The sequence below is a fragment of the Neofelis nebulosa genome, chromosome 5 (assembly GCF_028018385.1).
Source record: "Neofelis nebulosa isolate mNeoNeb1 chromosome 5, mNeoNeb1.pri, whole genome shotgun sequence".
NCBI lineage: Eukaryota > Metazoa > Chordata > Mammalia > Carnivora > Felidae > Neofelis > Neofelis nebulosa.
In genome coordinates, this window is record NC_080786.1 from 155,545,862 (window position 1) to 155,573,778 (window position 27,917).

Sequence of the window (27,917 nt, forward strand, 5' to 3'; positions counted from 1 at the left end):
GCAGACACCCTTCTCCAGCCTGCGGGAGGGAGAGCACTTCCTTCTAGGAGGCGGACAGCACGCTGGAGGGGGGGTCATGGGACGTGGGCTACAGATTCCGTCTTTTCACACTTATCCTACAGGACTTTGTTTTCTGCCGGCAGAAATTGCTCAGCATACATGTCGTAGCCTGAGAATCCGGGGTGCTCCTCTCAGCCGCGGGGCTGGGTGGCTGCAGGGCGGGAAGGTGGTCGCGAGGGGCCTGGGGCGGGCCGCTGTCTGATGCCCACACTCTGCCGGCTTGCGGCGTGCCCACTGGCTCAAGATGGGACAACCTGAGCGTCCGCAAAGAAATCGTAACTGCAGGGGGTTGGATATGCTGAACGTGCAGACCCTTGGGCTCCTAAAGAGCCACAGAAAGCACAGAAGACATGGTCAGGAGACCCCGTGGGTCCCTCACAGCCGGCCCGGACTCAGGAGAACGCAGCCTTTGGGCCTTGGCCCTTCTGGGGACGCCGTCGCCCCCTGCTGGCTGAGGCCGGAAGTGCACTCAGGAAGCCCAGAGAGGCCCCCGCCTGGGGCCTGGGGCCTCGGGGCCGTGTCACGGCTGCCCGGCAGGCGTGGCAGCTGGTACGTGAGCACCAGCCACCGAGGCCCCGAGTACAATGGCAACACTGGTGACGCACCTCTGGCACCTGCCACGACCCACTGCGGCACGACTTCTAGACCCGCCACACTCATGGCCTCCGAGCACCCCCCCTCCGTGTTCAGAACGTCGTCTTCCTCGTCCCCCATGACTTCCTGGTCTCCCAAACGCCCCTCCGTGGCCCATTCCTGGCCCATCTGAGATGTCAAACACGAGTACGGGGCTGTAGCGTGGCTCCCTGCCCTGAGGGGCCGGCCCCTCTGGCACCCAGCAGGGCAGGAGAAGGGAGGGAGTGGAGACTGGGGTATGTTTTAGACAATCCGCACGTCTCTCTGGCTGCAAAAGGCATAAACACTCGCTGCAAAAAAACTTCAGTGGTTTGGAGGCGTGCGACATGGGAAGTGGACGCTCCCCGTCGTCGACCAGCGAGAGGGCGGAGGCTCGGTCCCAAAGGGGCCCCCCGGGCCAGAGACCTTCGAGCTGCCTCATCAACGGGACAAGCTGCATCCACATGACGCCGTGAACGACCCGCTCGCTGGGTCAGGAAGAGAACCTGCCATTTGCACGGAACTTTCCGGACGTCGTCAAGAGCTCAGGCTACCTTCCCCAAGGAGGAAGCCAGCCCGCCGACAGACGCAATCCGCGCCCCCCCCCCGCCCCGCCCCTGCCAGCGCATGGCCGCACCTTGGAGATCCCCGATATGATGATGGTACTTTTCTTCCGTGGAGACTTGACCCTCAGCTTCGAAGACTCGCTGAGCTGGCGGATGGCGACTTCCGCCACGGGGTCCGAGCCATTCAGAACCAGGAGCTCTGCGGGAGGGAAGGCAGCACTGAGCATGTGCACACACGCCCCCTGGAGACTGCCAGGGCTGACGGAAATGGTCCCCAGGCAGAGGTCGGCAGATACCTTCCGGAAGGGGCCAGGGCCCAAACGGTTTAAGGTTTGTGGGCCGGCGGGTCACCGGGTCCCGGCCACTCACCGCTGCCTCTGTAGGGTGAGAGCAGCCAGAGCCCTGCCAGGCTGGGCTCTGAGGCAATTTATGAGCAGAACCAGGGCCACATTTGGCTCACAGACCACCCTCGGTCCACGGCTGCTTCTGGAAGGTTCCACGTACTCACTGAGGCACGCTTACTCAGATCCCTGCGTTTTCTTACACGCCAGTCATACCTCCGCAGGGTTGACAAGAAACAAGTCGAGCAGGTAGGCTGACAAACAAAAACACCTCTAACCTTGTGGAAGATTTGAACTTCGCAAGGCAATGAGGCTGCCCCTTTTCCCTCCCGAGGGACTCAGCACCTAGCATTCACGTGAGCCGGTTGGCCAAGGCAGATCCGTCCCGTGGTTCCTACCAACCCCACCGCCGGCCGTCGTCTGTGGGATGCTTAGCACCTGGCAGGTGCGGTACAAAGGGCTCCGTACACATTGTTTCGTACAGCCATCCCGCAAACCCCAAGAGCCAGGTGCCTTTTTTATCCCCACTGGAGACACGGGGGACCGTCAGGGAGCCAGGGAGGCGGCAGAACCGAGGGGCTCGGCAGGTCTCGGGCGCAAAGCCGGCACACGTAACGTGACTGAAGCAGCTCCCGTGACGCCAGAGTCAAACAACGAGGCCATTAAAGGGGCAGGAATGTGTTCACAGGAACACCTGCCGCCTCAGTTTCGGCTGTGGCCCGAGGACAATTCCAGAGGAAGAAGCAAAGGGCCAATGGCCTGTCCACGGACCCACAGTGAGAAGGGAGAGGGTGACAAGAAGGGGTGGGGCGAGGATCCCCCCCACCCCACCCCAGGAGAGAGCTTCACTGTCCCGCCCAACACCCCACGCCAAGCCCGGAGGTCCTGAGCTGTCCTCCGAAGTCCCATCAAAGTGCCAGGGGCGCCCGAGAAAGTCACTAGGGCACCTGCGGCACAGGGAGCTGACCTCGGGGCCGGCGGCCCATGCACCAGATGGGGAGCCCACCATGGAAACGTCAGCCCGGGCTCCTTTAAAATGGGATCCCTGTGCAGGTGAAGGTGTCCCTGCGGTCGCTGGAGCACACTGCCAGGGGCAGGGAAGGGGGCGTCAGGAGCGGCCAGCACGGCAGGGACACTGCGTGCGTCTAGGAAGCTGCATTGGGGGAACCCAGCGGTTTGCAGAGAACCACGGAAACAGGGACGGGGCTGAGGGAAAACGAAGAGCTCCCTGCCCCTGTCCCCTCCTCCCTGTCCCCTCCTTGACCTCGGCAAGATCAGACACAGAACTCAGGGAATGGGGACAGGTGCCCACCTGCCCCTTCTCTGATGGCAGGTCACACCCGAGCCAAGGGAGAAAGCCTCATCCCCAGAGTTAGAGCGCGCTTTGATCTAGGGAGACGGTGAAACCCACCTCTCCAAAGACGCCGATTACCTGAAAGTGACCATAAAAATGGGAAATTTGCAGGCAGGGGTCTGGGGGAAACCACTCCTAACAAACAGCTTTTCGGGGACAGCGGGAGACAAAAACAAAGCCGCCTCTAGGCTTTCGCCCCTGCGCCCTGCTTATTTTATGATGGTCATAGCACTGGCCCACGGGGCAACAGAAAAATAATGCTCGAAAGTTTCATAAACTGGGTTTTTACGTTTATTTGGTTAAAGCACCTGCTAAAACTAAATGCCACTCCTGGTCTTTGGCTGGCTTCCCTTTCCGCTTTCTCCTAGTTTTTCTCCTTTTACTGGAAAAAGCTCCTCCCAAACTCTGAAAAGGAAATGCTGACCTCGGGGCAGATGCGAAAGGCGTGAGGGAAGAGGCCAGGAGGAAGGAAAAGGCGGTGAGCACGCCCATTACCTGTGTCCGAAGAAGAGAACGTCTTACTGACAGGGGCGCCGTGACAGGAGACAGCTTGGACAGAGATGTCCTTCTCAATGACCTTCACCTTGACAGGTGTCTTCAGGGGAGACTCTGCCAAAGGAACATCCTGGTCATAAGAGGGCCCCCAAAGCCGTCTGAACCTACAGTTTCGGAAAGTGAAATCACATCTCGCGCCAACGCCATCCGGGCGGTTGGAAACGGCCAGGGCAAACCTTCAGATCGTCGCACGATCTCATTCTTTTTTTGGGGGGTGGGGGTGGGGTGGGGAGGGAGAACCCAGGTTTCAGTACAATTTCAGAAATTAAGCCAGAATTTCACATTCTGTTTTGTATTCACGAATGGGGCCAGGCAACCTATTCTGGAAAGATAACACATCTGTGCGAACAGACGTACAGCCCGAATAAAAGTTAGTGACCCATGTATACAGAAGTTGTCCCTACGGCGGAGGCTGAGGGGACCGGTGCAGGATCCAGCTGGATCTAAAATGATGGCACATCAAGCCTACGAAAAAATGATTTTCGGGGCGCCTGGGTGGCTCAGTCGGTTAAGCATCCGACTCTCGGTTTCGGCTCAGGTTGTGATCTCACAATTCGTGAGTTCAAGCCCCGTGTCAGGCTCTGTGCTGACAGCATGGAGCCTGCTTTTTTTTTTTACTTGTAATGTTTATTTATTTTATTTTTGAGACAAAGAGAGGGGGAGAGAGAATGCGAGCAGGGGAGGGGCAGAGAGAGGGGGAGACACGGAATCCGAAGCGGGCTCCAGGCTCCGAGCTGTCAGCACAGAGCCTGCTTGGGACTCTCTCCCCCTCTCTCTCTGCCTCTCGCCCGCTCACATGCGCGCACGCTCTCTCTCTCTCTCTCTCAAAAAATAAATGGCCAAACTTAAAGACAAAAAAGCTAAGCAGAGCCCTGCCGGTTCCCGCTCCTTCTGTGCCATGAGAGTGTCTTAACCTCGCTCCCTGCGGCGCCCTGCTGGCCAGGGGGCCACGGTGCCCGGGGACGGCGTGACTCCAGGCCGGGGGCCCACTCTTCGTTCTCACCAGAGCTCAGCGGGGACGCCCTCCCCGTGTCGACACGCGGCTTGGTTTTCACGGCAGTGACAGTAGTGACCACGGTCCCACAGGGCATCACCATGCGGTCTTTTTCCACCTTCGCAGCAGGAGCGGGCGGAGCGGTCTGCCAGGATTTCGCTTCGCCGGGCTCTACGTAAGAGAACTGCAGAGAAAGCTGGTTACGCGCTCCATACGGCACCCGGCCCGGTGCCTGGACGGGGGGCGGGGGACTGCCTTCCTCTGCCATAACCCCTGCCTTCTTCGATGAACGTCACCTAGTCTCCGAACCGTCTGACGATTGACCCGGGGTTCCCCACCGTGGATAGAAGGCGGTAAGACCCACGCTCAAACCCACCCACTCGCCATGCAACGACGGAACAGAGGCTGGAGAACCCAGTGCAACCAAGTGGCCCTTTCCGGGGCCGGCCCACATGACATGGCGTCGTGGACTGCCACCCACGTGGCAGGCGACTCGACGCGACCGTGGGCGGGACGTGGCCCGTCCAAGTCTGGAAACGCACAGCGCGCAACGGGCTCTGGGGAGAGCGTCCTGCTTCAGGCAAGAGGAAGCCTGATGGGTGAAGACGTTCCTTATCTCAAGTGGGTCTCGAGCGGCTCAAGCCGGAGCGCCGCCACGGCGGGCAATGTCGTCGTACCTCTGCGGTGACCGAACCCAGCACCAAGCTGCCGAAGGAGGGGCCGCTGGTCAGCGTAAAGCTCTGTGGCCCCGCAGGCTGCTTCTTGAATAAATCTAAGGGAATGGTCGTCACCGCCGACAGAGCTAGAGAAACAGGACACAAGTAAGGAACCCCGTGGGCGTGCCTCCACGGGGTGCCACGGAAGCCACCACACCCAGGACGAGTCCCCGAGGCGCCGCTCCAGACCACCACAGGTGGAAAAGCCTGTGCGGGAGTCGAGAGTGACAGCCCTGAGGGCCAGGGGGCCCGACCTGCAAGGCTGGGATGCAGACCCACCGACACAGATCCAGGAAGCCGAGAGCTGGGCAGCGGACGTCAGGAGAACATCCTTATTCTCAGGAAGGACTCGCCAAGGAGAGGGGGTGTGAAGGAAGGGCCCACGCGTGCGTGTGTGTGCGCGTGCAGAAACAGTGTGCAAAACCGAGAGCCACCACCCAGCGCGAGCACAGGTAACAGAGGCAATGGGGCAAAATGTCAAAAGCGTGTGGGTGTGAGTAAAGGTTATATGGTGGTTCTTCGTTCTGTTTTGTGGTTTTCGCACGAAATTTCGTAGACCCCACGAGGCTGTACAGGACTGAACCGCCAGCGGAGCGAACGAGCCGTGCGTCAGGGGTGGATTCGGAGGGGCTTCTCCGCAGGCGAACACCTGCCCAGTCTGGGGTCAAACCACACGCCTGCCCTTGGCACTTGGCCCTTGGTCGGGAGCGCCTCCCTGCCTCCCCCCAAGACAGCAGAATCCGGGAAATGGGCTCCGAATTCTTGCTCATACATAGAAGCTTAAATTGCTTTCTCCTGGGTCTTGGTAATTTTAGGAGACATCCAAACACCTCGGGTTTGTGGCAGGAGAAGCCAGGAGAGGGTCCCCCTCTCCAAGTTTGCTAAGTCTAAGGGCATCTTTAGAAACCTAATAAATATTGATACTCCTGACTCAAGCACATGTGCGCTCACACCGGTCCGAGCTCACTGTCGTGATTTTTGCCTTTAACTGTCGCTCTCTCATCTCTAAAGCATGTGTCCAGTACAAGCAGCTGTGGCTTATTTTACAAGGAAGAGCCGGTTGAAATCCACAGAGACAGAGAGTAGAGTGGCAGGGGAGGGTGCCAGGGGCTGGGGGGAGGAGGGGACAGGGAGTTGTCTCAGGGGGACAGAGTCTCGGCTTGGGAAGATGGAGAAGTTCTGGAGACGGACAGCGGTGAGGGTTGCACACAGTGGGGATGTACTTAATAGCACTGAATGTTACCCTCAGAAATGGTTAAGATGGTCATTTGCATGTCACAAGCGTTTTACCACAAGTTGAAACAAAACAAAACAGGTCAATTAAGGCTAAGAAGATTGAGAAGTGCATCTCTAAACCAAGAATTACTGAATAAAAAATTTTAGATATTTGTTTTAAAAAAAGAGAGAGAAAGAAAGAAAGAAAGGTAAAAACCAGCTGAGTATATTCTTTTCCAAAATGTATGACCTTGGGGGCCCCAGGTGGCTCAGTCGGTTAAGCGTCCGACTTCGGCTCAGGTCATGATCTCACGGTTCGTGGGTTCGAGCCCCGCGTCGGGCTCTGTGCTGACCGCTCGGAGCCTGGAGCCTGCTTCCGATTCTGTGTCTCCCTCTCTCTCTGCCCCTCCCCTGCTCATGCTCTGTCTCTCTCTCTCTCAAAAAAATAAACATTTAAAAAAAAATGTATGTGCTCGCTTCGGCAGCACATATACTAAAATTGGAACAATAAAGAGAAGATTAGCATGGCCCCTGCGCAAGGATGACACGCAAATTCGTGAAGCGTTCCATATTTAAAAAAAAAAAAAAAAAAATGTACGACCTTGTCAAAAACTGAAATGGACTTTCAAGCCAACGTTGCCTTCGGAATTCCAGCATGCTCTGTGGGGTCTCCCGCCCGCGCCTCCCAGCTTCTCCGGGTCCCCGTCAAGGTGGCTGGACCACCCCTCCCAGAGAGCAGGGCCTCCATCTACCTGCTCGACACCCACCTCCTGATGATTGTTCTTCCTCTGAAATCTCCAAGTACAGCTCCCTCGACTTGGCATTCAACTCACTGCAGGAAAGACAAAGAATCCTTAAGCTCCATTAACTTTTTGAAACGGTGTTTTTTTCCTGACTGTACAAAGAGACACAAATCACCATCAGTATAAAGATTATCTGCAACCTGACTATCCCCAAACGGTTGCCGTTAATATTTGGTTGCCGGTCTCCCAGAATTCTCCGCGACTTCCTGGCTGATGACGGAAACGTTGTACACAGCCGCTCTCTGATACGGGGCCACTGGCCACAGATGGCCACCGAGAGCTCAAGGTAAGGCCAGGGCAAATGGAGGGCCTGAACTTAACTTTGTTTAAGTTTAATTAGTTGAAATTTCAAGAGCGACATGTAGGGAGTAGTTGCTGAATGAAAAAGTGTAGCTATATGGGCACCTGATGGCTCAGTCGGTTGAGCATCCGACTCTTGCTTTCGGCTTAGGTCATGATCTCATGGTGTGTGGGATCGAGCCCCGAGTCGGGCTCCATGCTGATAGTGCAGAGCCCATGTGGGATCCTCTCCCTCCGCCCCTTGCCTGCTCGCATGTGCGAGCTCTCCCTCCCTCCCCAAATAAACATGTTTTTAAAAAGTGTAGCTATGGGGGCGCCTGGGTGGCTCAGTCGGTTACGTGTCTGACTTCAGCTCAGGTCATGATCTCGTGATCCGTCAGTTCAAGCCCCGCATCGGGCTCTGTGCTGACAGCTCAGAGCCTGGAGCCTGTTTCAGATTCTGTGTCTCCCTCTCTCTCTCTGACCCTCCCCCGTTCGTGCTGTGTCTCTGTCTCAAAAATAAATAAACGTTAAAAAAATTTAAAAAAAAGTGTAGCTATGTAATTATCTAAAAACAAAATATAGAACATGATAGACCTCTCTCTTTTTTTTTCTCAATTAAGATACAGGACATCTTTCCACGTCAGACACTACAGAACGACGTCATTTTTACTAGATACCCAGTGCTTCACTATGTGGCCTTTTATTTTGTCCGTTCCTTAATAACCAACCCTTAATAATTGTTGGTTGTGGTCAACATTCTGTAATTATAAACAAGCGAAGAGAAACATCCTTATCCATACATCTTTGTAAACACTGTGCGATTATTTCCTTAGGGAAACTGTAGATCCCAGCCAAAAGGTATGTGCATTTAAGAGATTTTCTCTCCCTCTCTCTCTCTTTTTTTTTTAATTTATTTTTAACAGAGAGAGACAGAATGTGAGCAGGGGAGGGGCAGAGAGAGGGAGACACAGAATCCGAAGCAGGCTCCAGGCTCTGAGCTGTCAGCACAGAGCCCGATGCGGGGCTCAACTCACGAACCGCGAGATCATGACCTGAGCCGAAGTCGGACGCTCAACCGGCTGAGCCACCCAGGCGCCCCATCTCCCTCTTTTTTATAATACGCCTGGAGGACTTCCAGAATGGCTATTCCAATCCACGCTTCCACTGGCTGTTCTCACTCCCCTACTCTCTACCACCCTGTAAGGTGAAAAAATTCTCTTCTGTCTACACACTTGTATTGAACTACTTGTGAGAGTGAACATCTTTTCAAAAGTTTCTAGCTACCTATCGTTCTTGCTTTCATATTTCCAGCTCATTTTTCCCCCGTTTTCCAAGGGAGCGCTCCTATTTTCATTAAGGATTTATAAAAGCTCTTTATGTTACACGTGGGACGTCTGCGGTCAGTACTTTTTCCTAATGGTTCATCGTGCAAGCATCAGAAAGCAATTGATTTCTGCAGAGTTAGCCACTTGACTGGAATATGACTTATACCGGTTTCCTAATATTCTTTCTAGCCTGTATCTATTGTTATTTCTAATAGTTTTAACTGATTTTCGCAAGTAGTCTAGACATGTAGCCGTATCACCTCCAGGTAATGATTCGTGTTGTCTCTTCCTTTCCAATCCTTGAACATGATCTCCTTTCCTCATCTCGCTGTACTACCCATACTTTTCGAAGAAAAACAGTGGGTATGAGCCCAGCTGGTCTGGCTGTATCATTCTTAATGTGCCGCGGGGGTGCTGCTCGATAATTCCTTGCTTGGGTTTCCTACACCATTTCTTAGAATTTCCCTTTGTCCGCTCCCTGCCAGCCTCTGGTATCAGCCTGAAGTTTCCTCCATCCTGCTCCAGATGGTGTGTGTATTTCTTTTTTTTTTTTTTTTAATTTTTTAATATTTATTTATTTTTGAGACAGAGAGAGACAGAGCATGAACGGGGGAGGGTCAGAGAGAGAGGGAGGCACAGAATCTGAAGCAGGCTCCAGGCTCTGGGCTGTCAGCACAGAGCCCGACGCGGGGCTTGAACTCACGGACCATGAGATCATGACCTGAGCCGAAGTCGGACGCTTAACCGACTGAGCCACCCAGGCGCCCCAAAGCGTGTGTATTTCTAAAGAAAAGGGAGCCCGACCACAGTGCTCTCTGGTCACAGCAGGACGTGGGCAAGGAGGAAACCCACGCCCAGAGCCGCCTTCAGAAAGAAATCCACGTTCAACCTAAAACTACCTCGGATGTTGGCTACACATTTAAGCGAAATTTATTTTTTAGTTTTAGTTTTTGGCGTGAACGGTGCTGCAAACCGACTGCCGGGTTGGGCAGTCTTGGACAGGTGTGGCTGTACAAACCCCAGCCCAAGATAGCCAGGCTGTACGCACAAGGTGAATTCTTCTTCCCAGGTGAGGTCCGTAGCGTTTTTCGCGAGGGCGCTGAACTTCTGAACGGGATCATTCAGCCGAACTACACACTGTGGGTTCACGTAGCCTGTAATCGAACAAAGGGGCATTTTTATTTTTTAACCGCATTACACGCATACACATTTTGCATATAACGGGCGGCATTAAATGCCTGAGCTCTCGGCTTACCCACTTCTGGGGGGACAGTTCTTTGTTTCCTTTGCCATTAGCAAACTCTCGAAGCACCTCATTTGAGGTTTAAGGTTTTCTATCCCCAACTTGGTATCTATTGACCTTGGACAGACCCCAAGTGCCCCTGCTCCCTGCCCTGGGCGGGAGGGGAGGGGGGACACTCCCCAGGGGCGACATCACTACAGAAGATGCGGCCCCCACTTTTGGACAAGACTAACTGCTTGCAGAAGGCAAGTCCTCTGGAACGACCCCCAGGTGTGGGGGGTACCCCACAGGGAAGCCATGTCCCTACCTACAAGGGGTGTCTTTTTACACCTGACTCGGCTCAGTCGGACTCCTGTTTGGGGATCATTGATCCCCGTCACGGGACATTTCACTAGTGAACAGTTGTTGTCCCACGGCATGAAGGTGCGGACACACGGCGTAGTCAGTCATCACCGGAACGCACGGACGCTTTACCACATACCCCGCGGTGCCACGTGTTCTATCACATTATCTTATGAATCTTCACAATCACCGTGGAGGGAGACACGGAGCCAGATGTGCACCTGCCGGCAGAGGCGAGGAACAGGGACCCCAGCCCTGGCCGACTGAGTCCAGAGAGAGAGGCCCCTCGGCGGCTAAACACTGCAGCCCCAGACGGCAACATCCAAGTGCTCTGACCCGAACAATCACTTAGGACGAGCTTTGCACAGACTCTCATTTGTTAAAATGCGGACAGTCTGTGCTTTGGGGACCGGAAGGAAGTCCCTGCAGATAAACAACCCTTAGTGTTCTCGGACAATAAAGAAGAATTCATTCCTGGTCTCAGCAAACTCGGATCACAGTGGAAAGATGTGTCCTGTCCCAGGCTGCTGTGCATGTGGGGGCTCAGCAAACGTTCAGGAACAGCTAAAAAGAATAATCTGTTTGGGGCGCCTGGGTGGCTCAGTCAGTTAAGCATCTTGACTCCGGATCTCAGCTCAGGTCACGATCTCACGGTTTGTGAGCTCGAGCCCCACGTCGGGCTCTGTGCTGACAGTGTGGAGCCTGCTTGGGATTCTCTCTCTCGTCCCCTCTCTCTGCCTCTTCCCTGCTTGCACTCTCTCTCTCGAAATAAATAAACTTAAAAAAAAAAAAAAAAAAGAATGGTCTGCAATACTTTTCACTCCGATAATAGCCCCTCCCAGCACCGAAGCGTCCCCGATGGGCCAAAGCCCTTCTGACGCTCCCTAAACTGCCCCCGTGGCACCTCGGCTTCTAGAAAAGGAGAAGGTGCCTATCGCCTATCAGTCAGGGATGCTTAACATGGGTTTAAGCGTTCAATAGTTCAAAAAAAAAAAAAAAAAAAAGGATGTGCCTTCCAGACTCAAGAGAAAGACAAGGTTACACACGACCACATTCCTTTCTGCTCTCAGCCTTCACGTATGAAAGCCGGGACCGTTTTTTAACTGCCCCTCTTTGCTGTTATGGTTCTCAGGGGCTCTTTCTGCTCAAAGGTGGGGGTCACGCCGCAGACCCCACTGGAGGGTGCCACGGCGAAACCACAAATCACCCTGCGGGACGGTCCCTTCTGGAACCAGCAGGGCTCCGTGTGCCACCTGCCTGAAGCGCCAGGATCGTGCAGCAGCGAGGCCCGGACGTTATTCACCGACAGCTTGAGTTCGTGGGCCCTGGGAGGTTTGGGAGGGCAGGATTCCTGAGGGCTGGGTGCAGTGTGCTGCAGGTTCTGTGAACAGAAGCACACAGGACAGTGACCTGCGGGGAAGAAGGGGCGGCCGCCCAACACCTCGACACCTGTCACTGGGGGGAGAGGGGCGTCTTCAGGACCGTCTGCACGGGGCGCCTGACCCTGGGGTCTGCTCTGCGACGATTTTTCCCTTCTCGTGGGAAGGGAGGGTCCCAATCAACCAAAACCTCTTCCCTTGCAAGGGAGCCTTTTATGCCCAAATAAAGCAGGTGCGGGGGCGCCTGGGTGGCTCAGCCGGTTAAGCATCCGACTCACGGTTCCTGAGATCGAGCCCCATGTCAGGCTCTGGGCTGATGGCACGGAGCCTGCTTGGGATTCCATCTCCCCTCTCTGTCCCTCCCTCACTCGTGCTCTCTCCCTCTCTCAAAAATAAATAAACAAACTTTTAAAAAAGTTTGTCAACCAGGACCCTGCTGATTGTGACCTGTAAGAAGTAGTCACAAAAGTCCTTAGGCTCCCAGTCCATGAGCACTGGGGCCAGAGCAATCACAGGGCTGGGATGGAGGTAACATATTTCAATTATATATGCATGACGGTTAATTTTATGTGTCAACTTGATGGGGCCACGGGACACGCAAGTATTTGCTCATTGTCCCGGGTGTTGCTATGAGGGTATTTTTGCACGAGGTTAACATTTCAATCAAAAGACCAAGTAAAGAAGGTTGCTCTCCCTAATGTGGGTGGGCCTCGTCCAATCAGTTGAAGGCCTGAACAGAACAAAGGCCGACCTTCCCTGGAAAAGAGGAGATTCCTCCAGCCTGACTGCTTTAAGCCGGGATATCAGTTTTTTTCCTGCCTTTAGACTTGAATGGAAACATTAGTTCTTCATGTCTGCTGGCCTTCAGACGGGAAGTGCCCCCGGGGTTCTCCTGGGTCTCCAGCTCGCTGACTCACCCTGCAGATCCTGGGACTGTCGGCCTCTGTGATCACGTGAGCCCATTCCTTACAATAAGTTTTTGTGCATGTGAACAAATGTACATTTATATAAATACACAACTGGCTCATGCAGTTACGGAGGGTATTAGATAAAGCCTCCTTGCTTCGAGGGCATGTTCTCATTGCTGATTGGGTTTCCCAGGTCCCATAGTCCTGGAAGGATGAGATCCGAGACCACAGGCTCTGAGGGGACGGCCAACACAGAAAAGCAGAGGGTCAAGGCCAATGAGGGCTGGACCGTGCGGAGAGGCCCAGACACCTGTTCCTTCCATCCCACGGGGCTTTGGAACCCTGTGCCCTGAACTCGAAGCTCGTCCCCGACACGGTCAAGATCACCAGCAAGCAGCCGTTCACTCTGGCTCTCCCACGGGGGGGTGGAGGGACAAGGGGAGCGCGTGCAGATTCTCCAGGAGGGGGACCCTGGTCCCAAAGGGCCGGGAAGCTCCGCCCTCTGTGGACTGACTGACCTGAACTTCCCTCACATCCACAGGCTTGGTGCTCAGAACCACCGACGGCGAGGCAGAACCAACCAGGTGCTTCAAGATATCCTTGAGGGTTTCAGACACTGCTTTCGTCTCAGCCGCCCGCTCCTGCCGGAAGACGACAAGCCACCCAATCATTTCATAACCGTCGCCGTGCAGCCGGACGGGCAGGTGACTGCTCTCCTCACCGCATCCCTGAGGCAAAGCCCGCTGGGTGCGGCCTGGGCTCCCGGGAGGTCGGATTAGGACAGGTGACGTCTGGGAGACGGGGTCCTCCGATCTCACAGATCATCAGGCCCCTTATTTCTAAAAACGGCAAAAGTAAAGACACGCGGGATACAGAAACATGCTGCTATTTCTGCGTAAACCCTTTCCGACAGAAGTGTTTTTTCTGTCTCGCGTGACATTTTTTTTTTTGAAGTTAAAAAGTATTCAAGTAAGTGAAAAGGCCCGAGGAGAAAGACAAGCTTGTAGAGGAACAAAACTGGATGATTTGTGTTACCAGGGGTCAGCTCCATAGAGCTGTAATAATTCACACCCAACAGAAACGTGTTCCTGCGTTCCAGAATGCACACAGCACCACTGTTCATAAAGCCCCAAACTGGAAACTCCCTAAGTATCCGTCAGTCTCTAAATAGATACGTAAACTATGGGGCAGTCACACGGAGGGAGTGCCACACCAGCCCTCTGGTGTCCCTTGTCTCCTCTGGGGTAAAGGCCCTCGCTGCGGGGCTCCAGCTACCCCCACCTGCTCAGGGGACAGGACGTTTGCAGGAAAGACCTCCCCCAGGACCACAGACCCATGGAAAACCTCTGACTTGCAGGGTTGGAGGGATCCCAGAGATCGGTCTGCCGACGGCCGGCCAGGTCCTGCTCCGGCCAACTTAGTCCCAACGTGCCCATTAGCGAACATCTACTCTCTGCTAGAAACTCTAATAAGTATCAAAATAGCAAATACCCACGTCACTCTTAGGATAAGTCAGGCTCGATCCTAGGCACTTCTAGGTACTAGCTCATTTAATCTTCGCGACCACCTTGACTATCATTGTTCCCACTCGAGCGACGAGGACACTAACGCACAGAGAAGTGAATTACCATGCGTAGGGTCACCCGGCGCGTGAGCGGCAGAGCCGAGAGCCAAACCCAGGCGTTAAGGCTCCGCGGTCTGTACTTAACATGTCGTCCCTTCCCTTCAACATGTCCTCGGTAACACCGATTTTCTTCAAGTGAGGTGAAATCCCCAGGACATAAAATTCGCCATTTTAAAGCAGACATTGCGGTAGCTTTGGGACGCTCTGCTCTGAGCATTGGGACGCTCAGTGCTGTGCAACCACCCTCTCTCTGTCACCCGCACCCTGATCTCTCGCTCCCCGCGGCCACTCCCCCCCCCCAACCAACTGCCCCTGCCGGCCACTGCTCTGCCTTCCACGTCTACGGTTTGCCCGCTGCGACAGCTCCTAGAAATGGGATCGTAAACACGTGTTTTCGTGTCGGCTTGCCTCGCTCTGCTTGACCTTTTCGAGGTTCCTCCATGTGGCAGCAGGTGTCAGAACCTCATTCCTTGTTTGCGGCTGAAAAAATACTCCATCGTACGGATGGGCGGACCTCGTTCTGCTCACGTACTTGAGTCTTTTTTTTAACCCCGCCCCCAATTTCTTGTCGCTTCACAGAGGAGGAAATGGGGTGCTCAGATGCCAGAGTTCATGCCCAGGTGAGCAGCTGGGTCGGGCCGGCGTTGGATTCATCCCACGCCCTGCCGCGGCCGCCCCGTTCTCTGGGACGAGGGGAGAAGCCTGCCCAGGGAGGCGCTGGTCCGAGCCTCTGCTCCCCAGATCGGGCGCTCGCGACCTGCGAGCACGTTCACACACACCGATGGGGGGAGGGATCGTAAAAACTTACGGACTGACCTCCACCGGTGCTTTGGGCTGGGCGGTAACGGCCGTTTCTGGAGTGCTGACGAAGGACCACTTGATCTGGATGTCGTCTCTCCTGTCCTTCATGTGGAGCTCCAGCTACGAAGAAACACGGCTGTTGGGGAGCTGCCCTTCCCACCAAAACCCCAAGCGTATCCGTGCGCGCGTAGGCCTGTGTGTGTGCACGCGTGTGCGCGAGTTCATTTACGTTCTTAGACACCCGCCTGGCCTCCCCTTGCCTTCTCAAAACGGTAAGGAAAACTCTAGCCCCCACCCCCCACCCCCCCACCCCCGCCGCAGAGATGTCCTCGCGAAGATTCTCGTAATCTGTGACTAACGTGGCCTGATATGGCAAAAGGGGGCTTCGCGGGAGAGACTAGGGTAAGGGCTACCCCAGCGAGCCCCGGGGAATCGGGTGAGCCCTTAGAGACGGGAGAGGAAGGCAGGAGAGCAGGCCAGCGAGGGGCCTTCACGACGGAGGGAGGATGCCAGGAGCTCGGGAATGAGGGGGCCCGTCCAAGCTGCCGACAGCCTCCAGCTGACCTCCGGCAAGGACACAGGCTCTCGGCCCTCCAGCCCTAAGGACCCGAATCACGCCGACAGCCCAGTGAGCAAGGAGACGGGTCCCCCCAGAGCTTCCAGACCGACGGGCCTCCGGAACGGGGACGTGGGACATTGGTGGCATGTTAAGCTAAGCCTGCGGGGACTTGCTTCGGGGCCGCGAGGCCAATGCAGGCCCCCCGATGCACTTGTAACGGCCACAACAGAGGGCCTGGAGTGTCTCCCGCCTTGGTGGTTAGTAACCCAGCCACCTCCAGCAGCCCCCTGTGCTCCGAGGGGGAATCCACAGAGTGGATTCAAAGTGCGTTAAGAGATCAAAGATACGACTGTGCTCCTTGTGTCTGAGCTGCACGAAATGGCACGTGAACCATCTCGGAAAACCCCATTTCCTCGCCGGAGGTGGGTGGGTCTGGCAGGACTCCGTCTGTTCCGGAACAGGCGGTGAACGTCGGGTAAGCGTGTCCCAGACGTTGGAGGTGTTTTCCAGTTACACTGTCCAAAATCTCGGGGGCGAGCGAGAGGGCATTAGCCTCTGACGAGTGCGTGTTGTGACGCTCACCCCCCCTCGACTCTCAGAAAGGAAGTGTTGGCGGCTGGGGCTGGGGAGGGGAGCGGGGGCTGGATCTCAGAAAAAGGCCATTTAGGTAGCCAGAAAATCTGGTTTGCCCTGGGTATGCAAAACCACGTCTGTGTAGGAAAAGCATGTGGAGCAGTGTCCTCCCTTGTGGCTGGGGGCGCTGGATGACTTGGGCTCATTCCCCACTTAGGCAGCCAAGCACAAGGACAGACGAAAGGAAACCCAGGGTTGCATCAGCAGGGACCCCTAGAACAGACCCAGAAATTTACAGTGTTCACACGCTGGCCGAATGGGGCGCCCGTGGACCCCCGCTTCGCGGGAGAGACACACAGTTACTGACGCTTTGGGCACCCGGAGCTTGACCAATAAGCCTCTTATAATTACTATACATGTCTCTACGTAACTTCTATACGTATCATCGTTAACAGTATGCAAAATATATACCAGCACACCTCACAGACACTGCAGGTTCGGTCCAGACCACGACAGAGCAGGTGTCACGAGAAAGCAAGTCAAATGAATTTGCCTGGCTTCCCCCCGCCGGCGCATAAAAGTTACGCCGACACGACACTCTCCGCGTGCGACAGCGTCACGTCTGACAGGTGACGGCGTATGTGCGTTGACTTAATCAAAACATACTGTATTGCTAAAAGTTGGTAACCATCATCTGAGCTCTCAGTGAGCTGTAATCACAGATCACAGGTCTCCGTGAGAAACAGATTAAGGACAAAGTAGGACGTGTTACAGAATCACCCAACTGTGACGCAGAGGCCACCGCAAGCCTTCGGTTGGTGAACGATGCAGTATCTACGAAGCGCAATAAAACGAGGGAGGCCTGTACGAGTCTGTAATTATCATAATAATTAAGCCTATAATCAGAAAAACTACAGGAACACTCTTTTAACTTGTAAAACATACTAAGAGTTCTTTTAAAGATCTTTCTCTTTTTTTAAGTTTATTTATTTATTTTTGAAAGACAGAGCGCGCGCATGGGAGGGGCAGAGAGACAGAAGGGGAGAGAAGATCCCAAGCACGCTCAGTGCGGTCAGTGCAGAGCCCTACGCAGGGTCCTGTCTCACAAAGCACAAGATCGTGACCGGAGCCGAAATCAAGGGTCGGGACACTTAACCAACTGAGCCATTTTAAAGTTGATTTTTCCATGGGTGGCTCAGTCGGTGGAGCGTCCGACTTCGGCTCAGGTCACGATCTCGCGGTCCGTGAGTTCGAGCCCCGCGTCGGGCTCTGTGCTGACAGCTCGGAGCCTGGAGCCTGCTTCGGATTCTGGGTCTCCCCCCTCTCTGCCCCTCCCCTGCTCACTCTCTCTCGCAAACATAAACGTTAATAAACAAATAAATAAAGCCAACTCTTTCCGAAAGAGTCCGGCACTGGGTCCTGAAGCAGCACAGCTGTCCTCCACCTCAGATGCCACTTGCCTTGTCCTACCTGCCAATGACATCCCGGATTTGTGGACATGCCTTGAGAAATATCACATCTCCCAATTTCGGTGAATGGGCAACCTCTGAATTCGTTGTGTGTGTGTGTGTGTGTGTGTGTGTGTGTGTGTGTGTGTGTACATGTGCACATGTCTGTGTATAGATGTGTGCGTGCATATGTACATGCGTATGTGTGTGCGTGTATCTTTGCACACATGTATTGTGCACGTGTGTGCATACATGTGCGCGTGTCTGTGGGTGTACATGTGTGTGCGCATACATACGTGTGACCATGCCGTACATGTGTGTGCACGTATGGATGTGTGTGCATATGCATGCGCATGTCTGTGTGTAGATGTGTGTGTGCATGTGCACATGTCTTTGTGCGTGCATGTATGTGTGCACGTATGTGTGTGCATGTGTGTATGTGCATACGTGTGTGCATGACTGTGTGTACCTGTGTGTGCACGTCGTACATGTGTGTGCACATATATACGTGTGTGCTACGTGTGCACATATCTGTGTGTAGATGTGTGCGTGCACGTGCACGTGTCTTTGTGCATACACGTATGCATGTTGTACGTGTGTGTGTGTGCGTGCACGTCTTTATGAGTACGTGTATGTGTGCATGTATGTGCGTGCATGTGCACACGTGTGTGCGTGTCATACGTGTGTGTGCGCATATACACAACACGCACGCTTTATTTCCTGCAGGTACAATATAATACAGAAGGTCTGGAAACTATGAAATGAATGATTAATAAAATCAGGGAATCACAGCCCCATGGGCACGCCACGCTTACCCCACAGGTTTACGAGCACTGTCTCCCCACGACTCACTCGATCTACCCACGCTTACCTGTAAATGAACTGGGGACAGCCTGACACTGTACAGCTGGCGCCCCGTGTCTCCCGGGGATGCGGGCCCCGCACTGACCAGGAACTGCATGGCCTCGCCCACCACGTGACAGGACACCACCTGGTGGAGGGACAAGGTATGACAGGAGAATTCGTTCCGTGTACCTGTTTCAGTTCATCGACTGCAATACTCAGGACGTTAAAAGTTAGCAAGGACGAGAATTTAGAGTTCCAAAGTTGGATAAATACCCAGATTCACATATTTTCTATTACTTAGTTTGAAAACTGGGAACAGTGTTGCAAGTCTTTTCTTCGTGATGCGTTTCTCCAGAGCTAACACTGTTTCGCCCAGCAGTTGTTACATTCTTTCCCCACAAGAAGTTTTCCCTTGACACTGTGTTCCATTTCTCCCCACCAGCCGATTTAAAATTCCCCAGACATTTCCAGGTGCCTATGGAGTAAAAGCCATTAGCCGTCTCCGCTCACTAAAAACGAGCCTCAGAAACAACACAAGTGATAGATGTTACAAGCACAACATTTAAAAATATACCCAGGACACAAGAAGTTGTTTCCATCTGAATAATTTTAAACCTATAATGGTTTTCAAAGACGCGGGGATAATTCAAAGGACATATAAAATATTAAACGCTTAGGAAATTATATGGCCTCAACAAAAATAGAATCATAGAGTGAGTTTGCTGAAGGACCTACATGACAAAGACAAGTAATCACACCAGGAATAAGCCAGACCGTATCCCCGATAAAAATCACAAAGCATTTTAGAGAGAGCTGTTACCAAACAGAGAAATATCAAGTTTCTGCCACAGATTCCCGCCACGGGAGAGGATCTTCTAGAATGGAGGGTCACCCCCACCCTGGAAGACTGCCGAGCAAGCCCCTGGGGATGACTGGGACCCATCAGGAGGCCGGGCGTAAGGCAGGAGGTTACCCCCACATTCCCAAGGGAACACCGCAGGCTGTCACTTGGGAAGGAAAAGAAAATTCTTTAATTCTCTGCTGGATTTATCAGAATCTAAAATAAAATACCAAGCGGAAAGATTATCAAAACAGTTACTCTGTCAGGCCCGCTGTTTCACAAAGTTCAGGCTGGGACATCTGCCCCCTTCCTCTTTCCCAACCCCAGCTAGCTCCTCCCTCCCCAACCCAAGGCCACCCCCACCCCCCCCCACCCCCCCCCAGGGCCTCTCCACCCCGGGCTCATCTGCCCCTCCCGCAAAGACCCGACCTGGACGCTAACCCCCCCCACCCCCCAGGACAGGGTCCATTTCCAGCATCCACCGCGGAAGGCCTCGATGGCACAGAATGACAAAACCTCGCCTTTTCTCAATACTGCAGGCAACCCATGGCACCCATTCCGGTGGGTCGCTCTCGGAAGCCCGGTCTACACGGAGAAGTTTACGTATCCCCAGCCTGTTTTTGCCTCTCCCGAGTTCACAAAAGGTTGGAACAAAAAAATGTTTGTGCAAGAAATGTCGTCTATTCATTTCAAAAATAAATGCTCTGTAAACAATCCTTTCTGGAGGAACATAGCTTCGTGCCAGAGGAGTTACGTGCACAGATGACATGACACGGAGAACATTCACTGTCCTTTGTCACAACAGCCCGGGCCTCTACGCGGCTTCGAGCAAAACACCGCAGGGTGAGAGCTTGACTCCTGTTATGTGTTTGGAACCGTCTCTAATAAGCTCACGGGAATTTTACCAATAGAACCCCATGGCTTCGGGCGCCTGAGTGGCTCAGTTGGTGGAGGATGTGATTCTTGAACCCAGGGTTGTGAGTTCAAGCCCCACACTGGATATAGAGATTGCCTAAAATAAAAAAAAAATTTAGGGCCACCTGGGTGACTCAGTTGGTGGAGCGTCCGACTTCGGCTCAGGTCATGATCTTGCGGTCTGTGGATTCAAGCCCCGCGTCGAGCTCTGTGCTGACAACTCAGAGCCCGGAGCCTGCTTCGGATTCTGTGTCTCCCCCTCTCTCTGCCCCTCCCCTGCTCGCATTCTCTCTCTCTCTCTCTCTCTCTCTCTCAAAAATTAAAAAAAAAAAAAAGAATAAATCAACAAGCAGATTTAAATTTAAAAAGACTTTAAAACTTCTCAAATACAAGGCTCCAACGGTCCCAATTACTATTCAAGTCACATCAAGAAAGTAAGTGCAATATTATAAACACGGAGTATCTGTAGGTCCCAAATGTCTTTGACCCAGACCAAGTGCAGTCTTGCCAGACCTATGGGTTCTGACCCCCTAAATAAAACCTGTCACACAGACGGGTGTCCCAGCCCCATTCAGGTGGAAAAGCTAACGAAAGCAACAGTCTGAACCTGCCTCAACACTTCAGCATGGCCCAACAAAACGCGACTGGAGCTGTTGCTGCTGGGAGCCCAGCTGGAGGGACAATGAGCAGGGCCAAACCCTCGTCCGGGCCAGCCTCCGCCCCTGCCACCCTGGGAATAATAATGCCCCATTTGTCAAATGGACAAGAACAAAATGGAAAGGCTTTCACCATAAGTAATCTTCTTTGAGTGCATTAAGGTGTTATCCACAATGGAGATTAAATTCTCTCAACCCCGGCGAATGGTGGCGAGCCTTCACCACCGCACAGGGGACCTCTTCCGGAGCAGCAGAAGGCAGGGTCACCTGACCCGAGGTTCCAGAGACCCTTCCACCCGGTCAGCTTCCCAAGGGGCCAGAATGTCCAGGGTTGACATCCGCCTAAATAAGGACGAACAGGTAGAGACCCTGATCTTAACCCGCAGTCTCCCCACCCCCAAGCACACCCACGTTTACGAGGATCCCTTCGGAAGTTTTACAGTCCTCGGTGCTCGGGCTGCTCGCTGAGGTAGTCTGATATTGATGATGGACTTACAAAGTTAGGCAGAAACTGGGGGCGCCTGGGTGGCTCAGTCAGCTAAGCGTCCGACTTTGGCTCAGGTCACGATCTCATCGTGAGTGAGTTCGAGCCCTGCGTCGGGCTCTGTGCTGATGGCTCGGAGCCTGGAGCCTGCTTTGGATCCTGTGTCTCCCTCTCTCTCTGCCCCTCCCCCGCTCGCTCTCTCTCTCTCTCTCTCTCTCTCTCTCTGTCAAAAATAAATAAACATTAAAAAAATATTTTAAGTTAGGGAGAAGCAGTATCTAGTCCATCTGCGACGGGACCAAGCACTTCTCCGAGAACAGACATGAGCCTCCAGCCCCAGACCAGGACTCCACGAAGCCCTGATCTGGGAGCACAGGGAGGGGCTCCCTTGGACGCAGCCAGCTGCCAACCCACCTGCTTTATGCCTGAGACATTTTTTCAAAGGCAGCAGACAACTCCTCGATTACATAAACCATTTCAAAATCGCACCAACGAAAAGCTGCACCGTGTACCCCAGATAAAGCCCCCTCTTCTGCAGAAGGGAGCGTTTATGGGGGATGGACTTCACGTAGTGAGGGTCCCAAAGGTAAAGGCCTGGTCCACTCCCATAGATCGAGGGAGAAGCCTGGGAGGGATGCATCACGGGAACGTGAGGGCGAGCTCACATCACCGTAATCTGTTCGGACAGAACAGACCGGGGGGGGGGGGGGGGGCGGGCTTCATTCACTTTCCTGTGCCCTCTCTCTCCAGCTTCAAGACCACAAGCTCAAACGGTCGCTCGCCTCTGCAAATAGGTTCTTATCTTGAAACTGTATTCCTTTGTTTCGACTCGGGGCCAAAGGATCCCAGGCCTAGGCACCCCTGAGTTTTGCTAACGCTTGCCAGAGAAAGGCCTGTAATAGCTTCACATCTCAGGGCACTCTTTCCACGTTCCTTTCCAATTAAGCTTCCCGTATAGCTGCCTCAGCTCCTTCCTCTCTTAGAACACTCCAGAGAACTGGAAATAATGTAATTACTTCTGTCCCCACAAGAACCGGGAACACAGCCGTGAAAACGCAACGGAAGGGCTGATGTCACTGGATCTTTCTCGCTGTGATCACGCTTTACAACAGCCTGAGGAAAGACCTGCAAAATGAAATGCACGCAAAGCCCCTTCACCAATCACTCGGAGCTCCCAACGCTGCTCTCCAGACTCCCCTCTGTAAATATTCTTTACCACGGCGCCAGGCTGACGCGAACAATTATTTCGACTCTGGGGTAGAGACTCGATTTAAAAAGTAAAGTCCATGAGGGGCGCCTGGATGGCTCAGTTGGTTCGACGTCCGCCTCTTGCTTTTGGCTCAGGTGGTGATCTCGCGGTTCATGGGATGGAGCCCCAGGTCGGGCCCTGCGCTGACGGAGCCTGCTTGGGATTCTGTCTCCCCCTCTCTCTGCCCTTCCCCCCACCTCAAAAGACAGAAATCCGCTTTAAAAAACAAACCAAAACCAAGCAAAACCCATCAGAGGTCAATAGAATCAGAATATCTACGAAGTTAATCCTGTTCACCCGGGGAGAGACAAAAGACGCTAGAAACAAGATGGCAGCCGACCCCGTGGAATGCTGGGCCCATGTCCTACTTGATCGTACTGATGGGCGTGCCCCGGGCCACACGGGCTCCGACACCCTACCCCAGGAGTACTCCCATGCCTCCTCTCGTTGGGACGCTTTCCGATGAACAACAAGGCTTTGCGGGAAGAATACACCCCCAGGAAGTACTGTTACTACGTAACGCGGTTACCGTGGGCATTGCTTAGCTTAAAACTCTGTCCGGGAACGTGCCATTCTCTTTCATCACCCCTGTGTATTACACGACACGTACAGGACACTCCCTTTAAAACGAAGGCAGGAGGCGGGCACCTGGGGGGCTCAGGAGGCTAACCGTCCGACTCTCGGTTTCGGCTCAGGTCATGATCTCACCGGTTCGTGAGATCGAGCCCCGCATCAGGCCCTGCGCTGACAGTGTGGAGCCTGCTTGGGATTCTCTCTCCCTCTCTCGCTCTCCACCTCTCCCCCACTCGTGCACAGGCTCTCTCTCTCTCTCAGAATAAATAAATCTTCTAAACAAACAAATAAAATGCAGGCCGGAGGGAATCGGGTCTTTTCTCAGCTGGCTGCCATGCTCCCTGTCTAGAGCAGTCCTGCTATCACACCTACCCCGAACGCTGCTTCCCAGAACCCCAACACGCCAACAAAGCTCCAGCTGGTCTGCGGGTCCTTTACCCGGAACCCCTGGGCTGGCTCAGCCCGGAACTCGGTATGCGCGAACCCACGCAGGTGCAGCTCCCAGGAGGCACGGCTCCCCGTTTCCAGGGTGGCGTCCACCCTGGGTCTCAGGGTGGGGCCTCCGCTGAGGAATCTCCATGCCTGCCTTTGGAAAGACGTCGGTTCAAAACAATTTCACAACCTGCCAGCATTGTTGCGTGCATACGAGGCTAATGGGGAACCTGGCACTTCAAGTCATACGAAGCAAAAAATAATAATAATAATAATAATAATAATCATCATCATCAACCAGGCTTCTTACTTGCAGCCAGGGAGAGAACCACAGACAACCCGGACTGTGCCACCCTCGCAAACCGAGGGGCCCGCTGAGGTCTGGGAAGAGCACAGGGGACCCCGGATGCTCTCAGAGTGGGTCTCAGTACACACACCGGTGACAGCCTCAGGTAGAAAGCACGGGCACGCACAGTGCACGACACATACCCCGGGCCGGCTGTGGGGTTCCCCGACATGCAACGCGGAACCAGACTCTGGGGGAGAGTCCGCGCAATTGTCTCGGCTCTGTTTGTTCTGTTTTCCAGAAGCAAAGGTGAGTTCTTGCCCTTTCCTCTCGCCCCCCCCGCCACTGTCTCTTTCACGGCCGGGTGGGGGCGGGAGCAGGTGGGAAAGAACGGCAAGAACGTGCGGTCCCAGCGGGGACGATGGCGTGCCGTGCTTCAGCCTGCTTCTGGAGGCTGACTGGGCTTCAGCTCTAGCCTCTACTACGTCGTAGCTCAGAGTCAAGTTGGCCAAGTGATTGAGCCTCTCTGTACCTCGGTTTCCTCCTCTGGACAACGGGCGTGGTTCTTGTTCCGGCAGAGAAGTACGGTGAACGCGAAGAGGCCAGGCCCATGGCCCCGAGCGGGTCGCAGCCGATAGCATCGGGGGCCAGGGCACAGGCTGGCCCTCGCTCGTCCCACAACCCTGCCGGGGAAGGACGCGTCCTTCGCCGACCCTACCTGCCTATGGCTCAGAGCGAGAAGGAAGCACCCAAACGAGCCCAGATCCAGCCGGTGTCTCCCGGGCTTCTGAGCTGGGCTTTCCTCCACGCTGGGTGGGTTATTACGTCGATTCTAAACTGTAACCTACAGACGATCATGATACCATTAGAAGCCTCTATTTATTTACGGATGGCGCTGAAGACAGGGATGATTAAGGCTTTCCAGAGGACACCTGGCCTCACACCAAGAAAGCCAACGTGGCTCACAGCCTCCGAAGACGGCTTCCAGCACCAAGCGTGACCCTTGTTCTCACCCGCAAGCCTTCCGAGCGGTTGTGTCCAGAGAGATACACCACGCTCCCGGCAGGAAATGCACGGCTCCGTCACTGGGTACCTGTCACGGCAGGACTCTCAAAGCCTGACTCACACTGGAGGAGTTGCCACACGGCCCTCGCAGACCTCTTACCTCCACGGAACCCGGCGCGGCATTTCTAAATCCACGGCCACGCCGTGAAAGGGCTATTGGGACGTCTCGCGGGGGCAGAACTCGCTCTCGGGCCACGTGCGCTGCAGAAACAAAGGCTCTCCTTTTCTGGGTCAAACGTTCTGCAGCAAAACTCTCCCGGGATGTGTGCAGAAAGAGAACGTAGGTAGAAACTCGTCGCTCTTGTGTAAGAGGGTAATTACAGTCTGGGAGAAATAAATATATTCAGTGCGTGTTGGGACTGGAAGAGAAGGCAGAGAGAGTCCCGGGAGAAAAGTTCAAAGGTGATGCCTTTGGTGCAGAGGGCCCCACGGGGAACGCCTGGGTCCTGCCTCCCGCCGGGGCCAGCCGAGACCGCACACAGGGAGCCACAGCGACAGGGATGTGACAGAAAGATGTCCCGCCAGGAGAGCACAGGCTCGCTGCAAGGACAGAATTCCTGCAGGAAACTCCACCACTCAAAACCCCCGCAGGGCTTGGTGCTTGGGATAGACGTCTGGTCTTTGTCCCCGGCTCCCGGCTCCCAAAACCACTACAGTCTCCCAAACGATGACAGTGTTTTGTGTGTGCCATGGAGATGACTGGTGGCGGGAGGTCCATGCGTCGCTGCGGGACGGGGGCTGGTTACCAGCAACGCCAGCCACGATCAGGGGGTTGGAACCTTCGGCCCCACTCCTGGCCTCCAGGGAGTTCAACCGTGATTTGCTAGTGATTTACTCAATCCCGCCTGAGTAATGAAACCTGCAGGAAAACTCCAAACGGTGGAATTTGGAGAGCTCTGGGTCCACCCACACGACAGGGTGCTAGGAGGGTGGTGTGCCCGAGAGGGGCCCCTTGCCCCAGCCCTTGCCCTGTGCATCTGTCCCCTCTGGCTGTTCCTTCCCCGTGATGTGAATACTAGGAGGCAAGCTGGTTTCCTGGATGCCGTGAGTTGTGGCAGCAAATTACCAAACCCGAGGAGGAGTGGGAATCCCCGACTGGAGACTGGCATCTGAAAGGGGGGGTAGTCGTGTGGGGCTGCGCCCTTCCCCTGGGGCCCCGTGTGGAATTCGGCTCAGAACGGAACCGAGCTACCGAACACCCAGTTGGTTGTTGCGGGTTGGAAAGAGCCCACACCCCTGGCGTCCGGGCGCTGCAGGCACGCGGCACACCTGCTGAGCCAAGGCCGGCCAGGGTGAGCGTTCGGCACCCATCACGGGCTGTGCAAGACGACTCACGCCTCCCTAAGCTGAGCGAGACCTCACTCTCGGCGTGGGACATGGCGGTGGGGCATTTGCTGATGAGCAAGACATCTGCCAAGGCGATTACTTTGGCGCCCGGGGGGGCTCCAGGGGTTGCAGGAAAAAGTCCAGCACCAGGCATCCTGAGGGCGGGGCAGGCCGGGTTCTGTTCCTTGGTGGCCCGCAGGGACTCAGGGCCAAACACGAGTCGGGAGGGTCCTCACAAAGGGAGATCAGAGTCCCCATTCGCATCTAGACTACCAGAGATGTGACTGCACGCTCGACCCGCTTGGCCCAGCCTGGACGTGTCCTTGTCATTAACTCAGGTGCCATCCCACATGTCCCTCATCAGAGCTGGGTCAGGGAGATGGGAAAGATACAGGTCGATCACACAGGGCGAGCTCAGGAAGGGGAGGGTGACACCCGCGAAACCACGCGTCTGTATTTCTTTCTAACCTTTGTTGGTGGGTCCCAAGTGCCGTCACAGCTTCTTCCTTCTCAAGAACCACGCGGGGCACAGAAGATACGTAGCGAAGCTGACAGAGGCTTCGGTACGTGTGAACATGTTGGGGGTTGGGGGCGGGCAGATCCTAAGAGGAGGAGGACCCCATTGCTGTGAGCGTCCTGCCCGATGCAGCGGTCCAAGAACACAAGGTTCGAGGTCCCGAGGGCGAGGAGAGACAGGCCCCGGCGTGTTCCCACCTCCCCTGGCACACAGGTGTCAAGAGACCTGCCTCCAAGGTCACAGCACAACAGAGACTCTGATGAACCTGCCTTCGTGACTTCAAACGCACCGTGGTCAGCCAGAAGGCTCGTCCGTCCGTCCGTCCGTCCGTCCGTCCATGAATGGGGAAGGCGGCGTGCAGGACCCTCGAACTGGGGGGTTTCCTACACCCAACCTCCCAGGGGCCGGGCAGATGCCAACAGGGCGTCCCCCCCACTGGTCTGGGGGGGTCTGGGGGCCTGACACCCGACTGGCCGGCCAGCTGGCCTGAGGACAGCGCCACCGGTAGCCTTGACAAGGCAATGACAAACTCCCGTTTCCTCATCTGGCCAAGAACACACGGAAGTCAAAACCTCTGAAGAAACTCGTAAGACGAAACAAGATGCTGTATGCGCTCTGCCACTTGTCTGAAGTGCGTAAGATGCTTCAGAGAGTTCACTGGGGGCGGGGGGCAGCGGCCCCTTCCGGGGGAAGCAGAGGAAGGGGGCTACGTGCAGGGGACAAGAGGGCAGGTGTCTATATTGTTTTCAACCTTTTTTTTTTTTTTAATTTTTAATGTTTATTTATTCCTGAGAGAGACAGAGGGCAAGCAGGGGAGGGGCAGAGAGAGGGGGAGACACAGAATCCGGAGCAGGCTCCAGGCCCCGAGCCGTCAGCACAGAGCCCCACGCGGGGCCCGAACCCACGGACCGCGAGATCGTGACCCGAGCTGAAGTCGGACGCTTAACCGACGGAGCCACCCAGGCGCCCCATACACTGTTCCCAACGTTTTAATGAGCGTGCGCCATTTCTGTCGCTGTATTAAAAT

The 27,917-nt window shown here is 54.7% G+C and overlaps 1 protein-coding gene and 1 non-coding gene across 2 annotated transcripts in view; one reads left to right on the forward strand and one right to left on the reverse strand.

The window, feature by feature from the left end:
* Positions 1–27,917, reverse strand: part of C2CD2 (C2 calcium dependent domain containing 2) — a 48,279-nt gene that overhangs the window by 9,038 nt on the left and 11,324 nt on the right. Inside the window, exons 3-12 of the mRNA XM_058732081.1 lie at positions 18,572–18,691; positions 15,136–15,240; positions 13,214–13,336; positions 11,666–11,789; positions 9,872–9,977; positions 7,181–7,245; positions 5,160–5,284; positions 4,492–4,666; positions 3,429–3,542; positions 1,310–1,437 (exon numbers count right to left, since the gene is read on the reverse strand). Of these exons, the coding sequence (XP_058588064.1) occupies positions 1,310–1,437; positions 3,429–3,542; positions 4,492–4,666; positions 5,160–5,284; positions 7,181–7,245; positions 9,872–9,977; positions 11,666–11,789; positions 13,214–13,336; positions 15,136–15,240; positions 18,572–18,691 (1,185 nt within the window). The remainder of the gene's footprint in view (positions 1–1,309; positions 1,438–3,428; positions 3,543–4,491; positions 4,667–5,159; positions 5,285–7,180; positions 7,246–9,871; positions 9,978–11,665; positions 11,790–13,213; positions 13,337–15,135; positions 15,241–18,571; positions 18,692–27,917) is intronic.
* LOC131513231 (U6 spliceosomal RNA) lies at positions 6,883–6,989 on the forward strand. Its single transcript, XR_009262465.1, has one exon. It is a non-coding gene; the product is annotated as a U6 spliceosomal RNA (small nuclear RNA).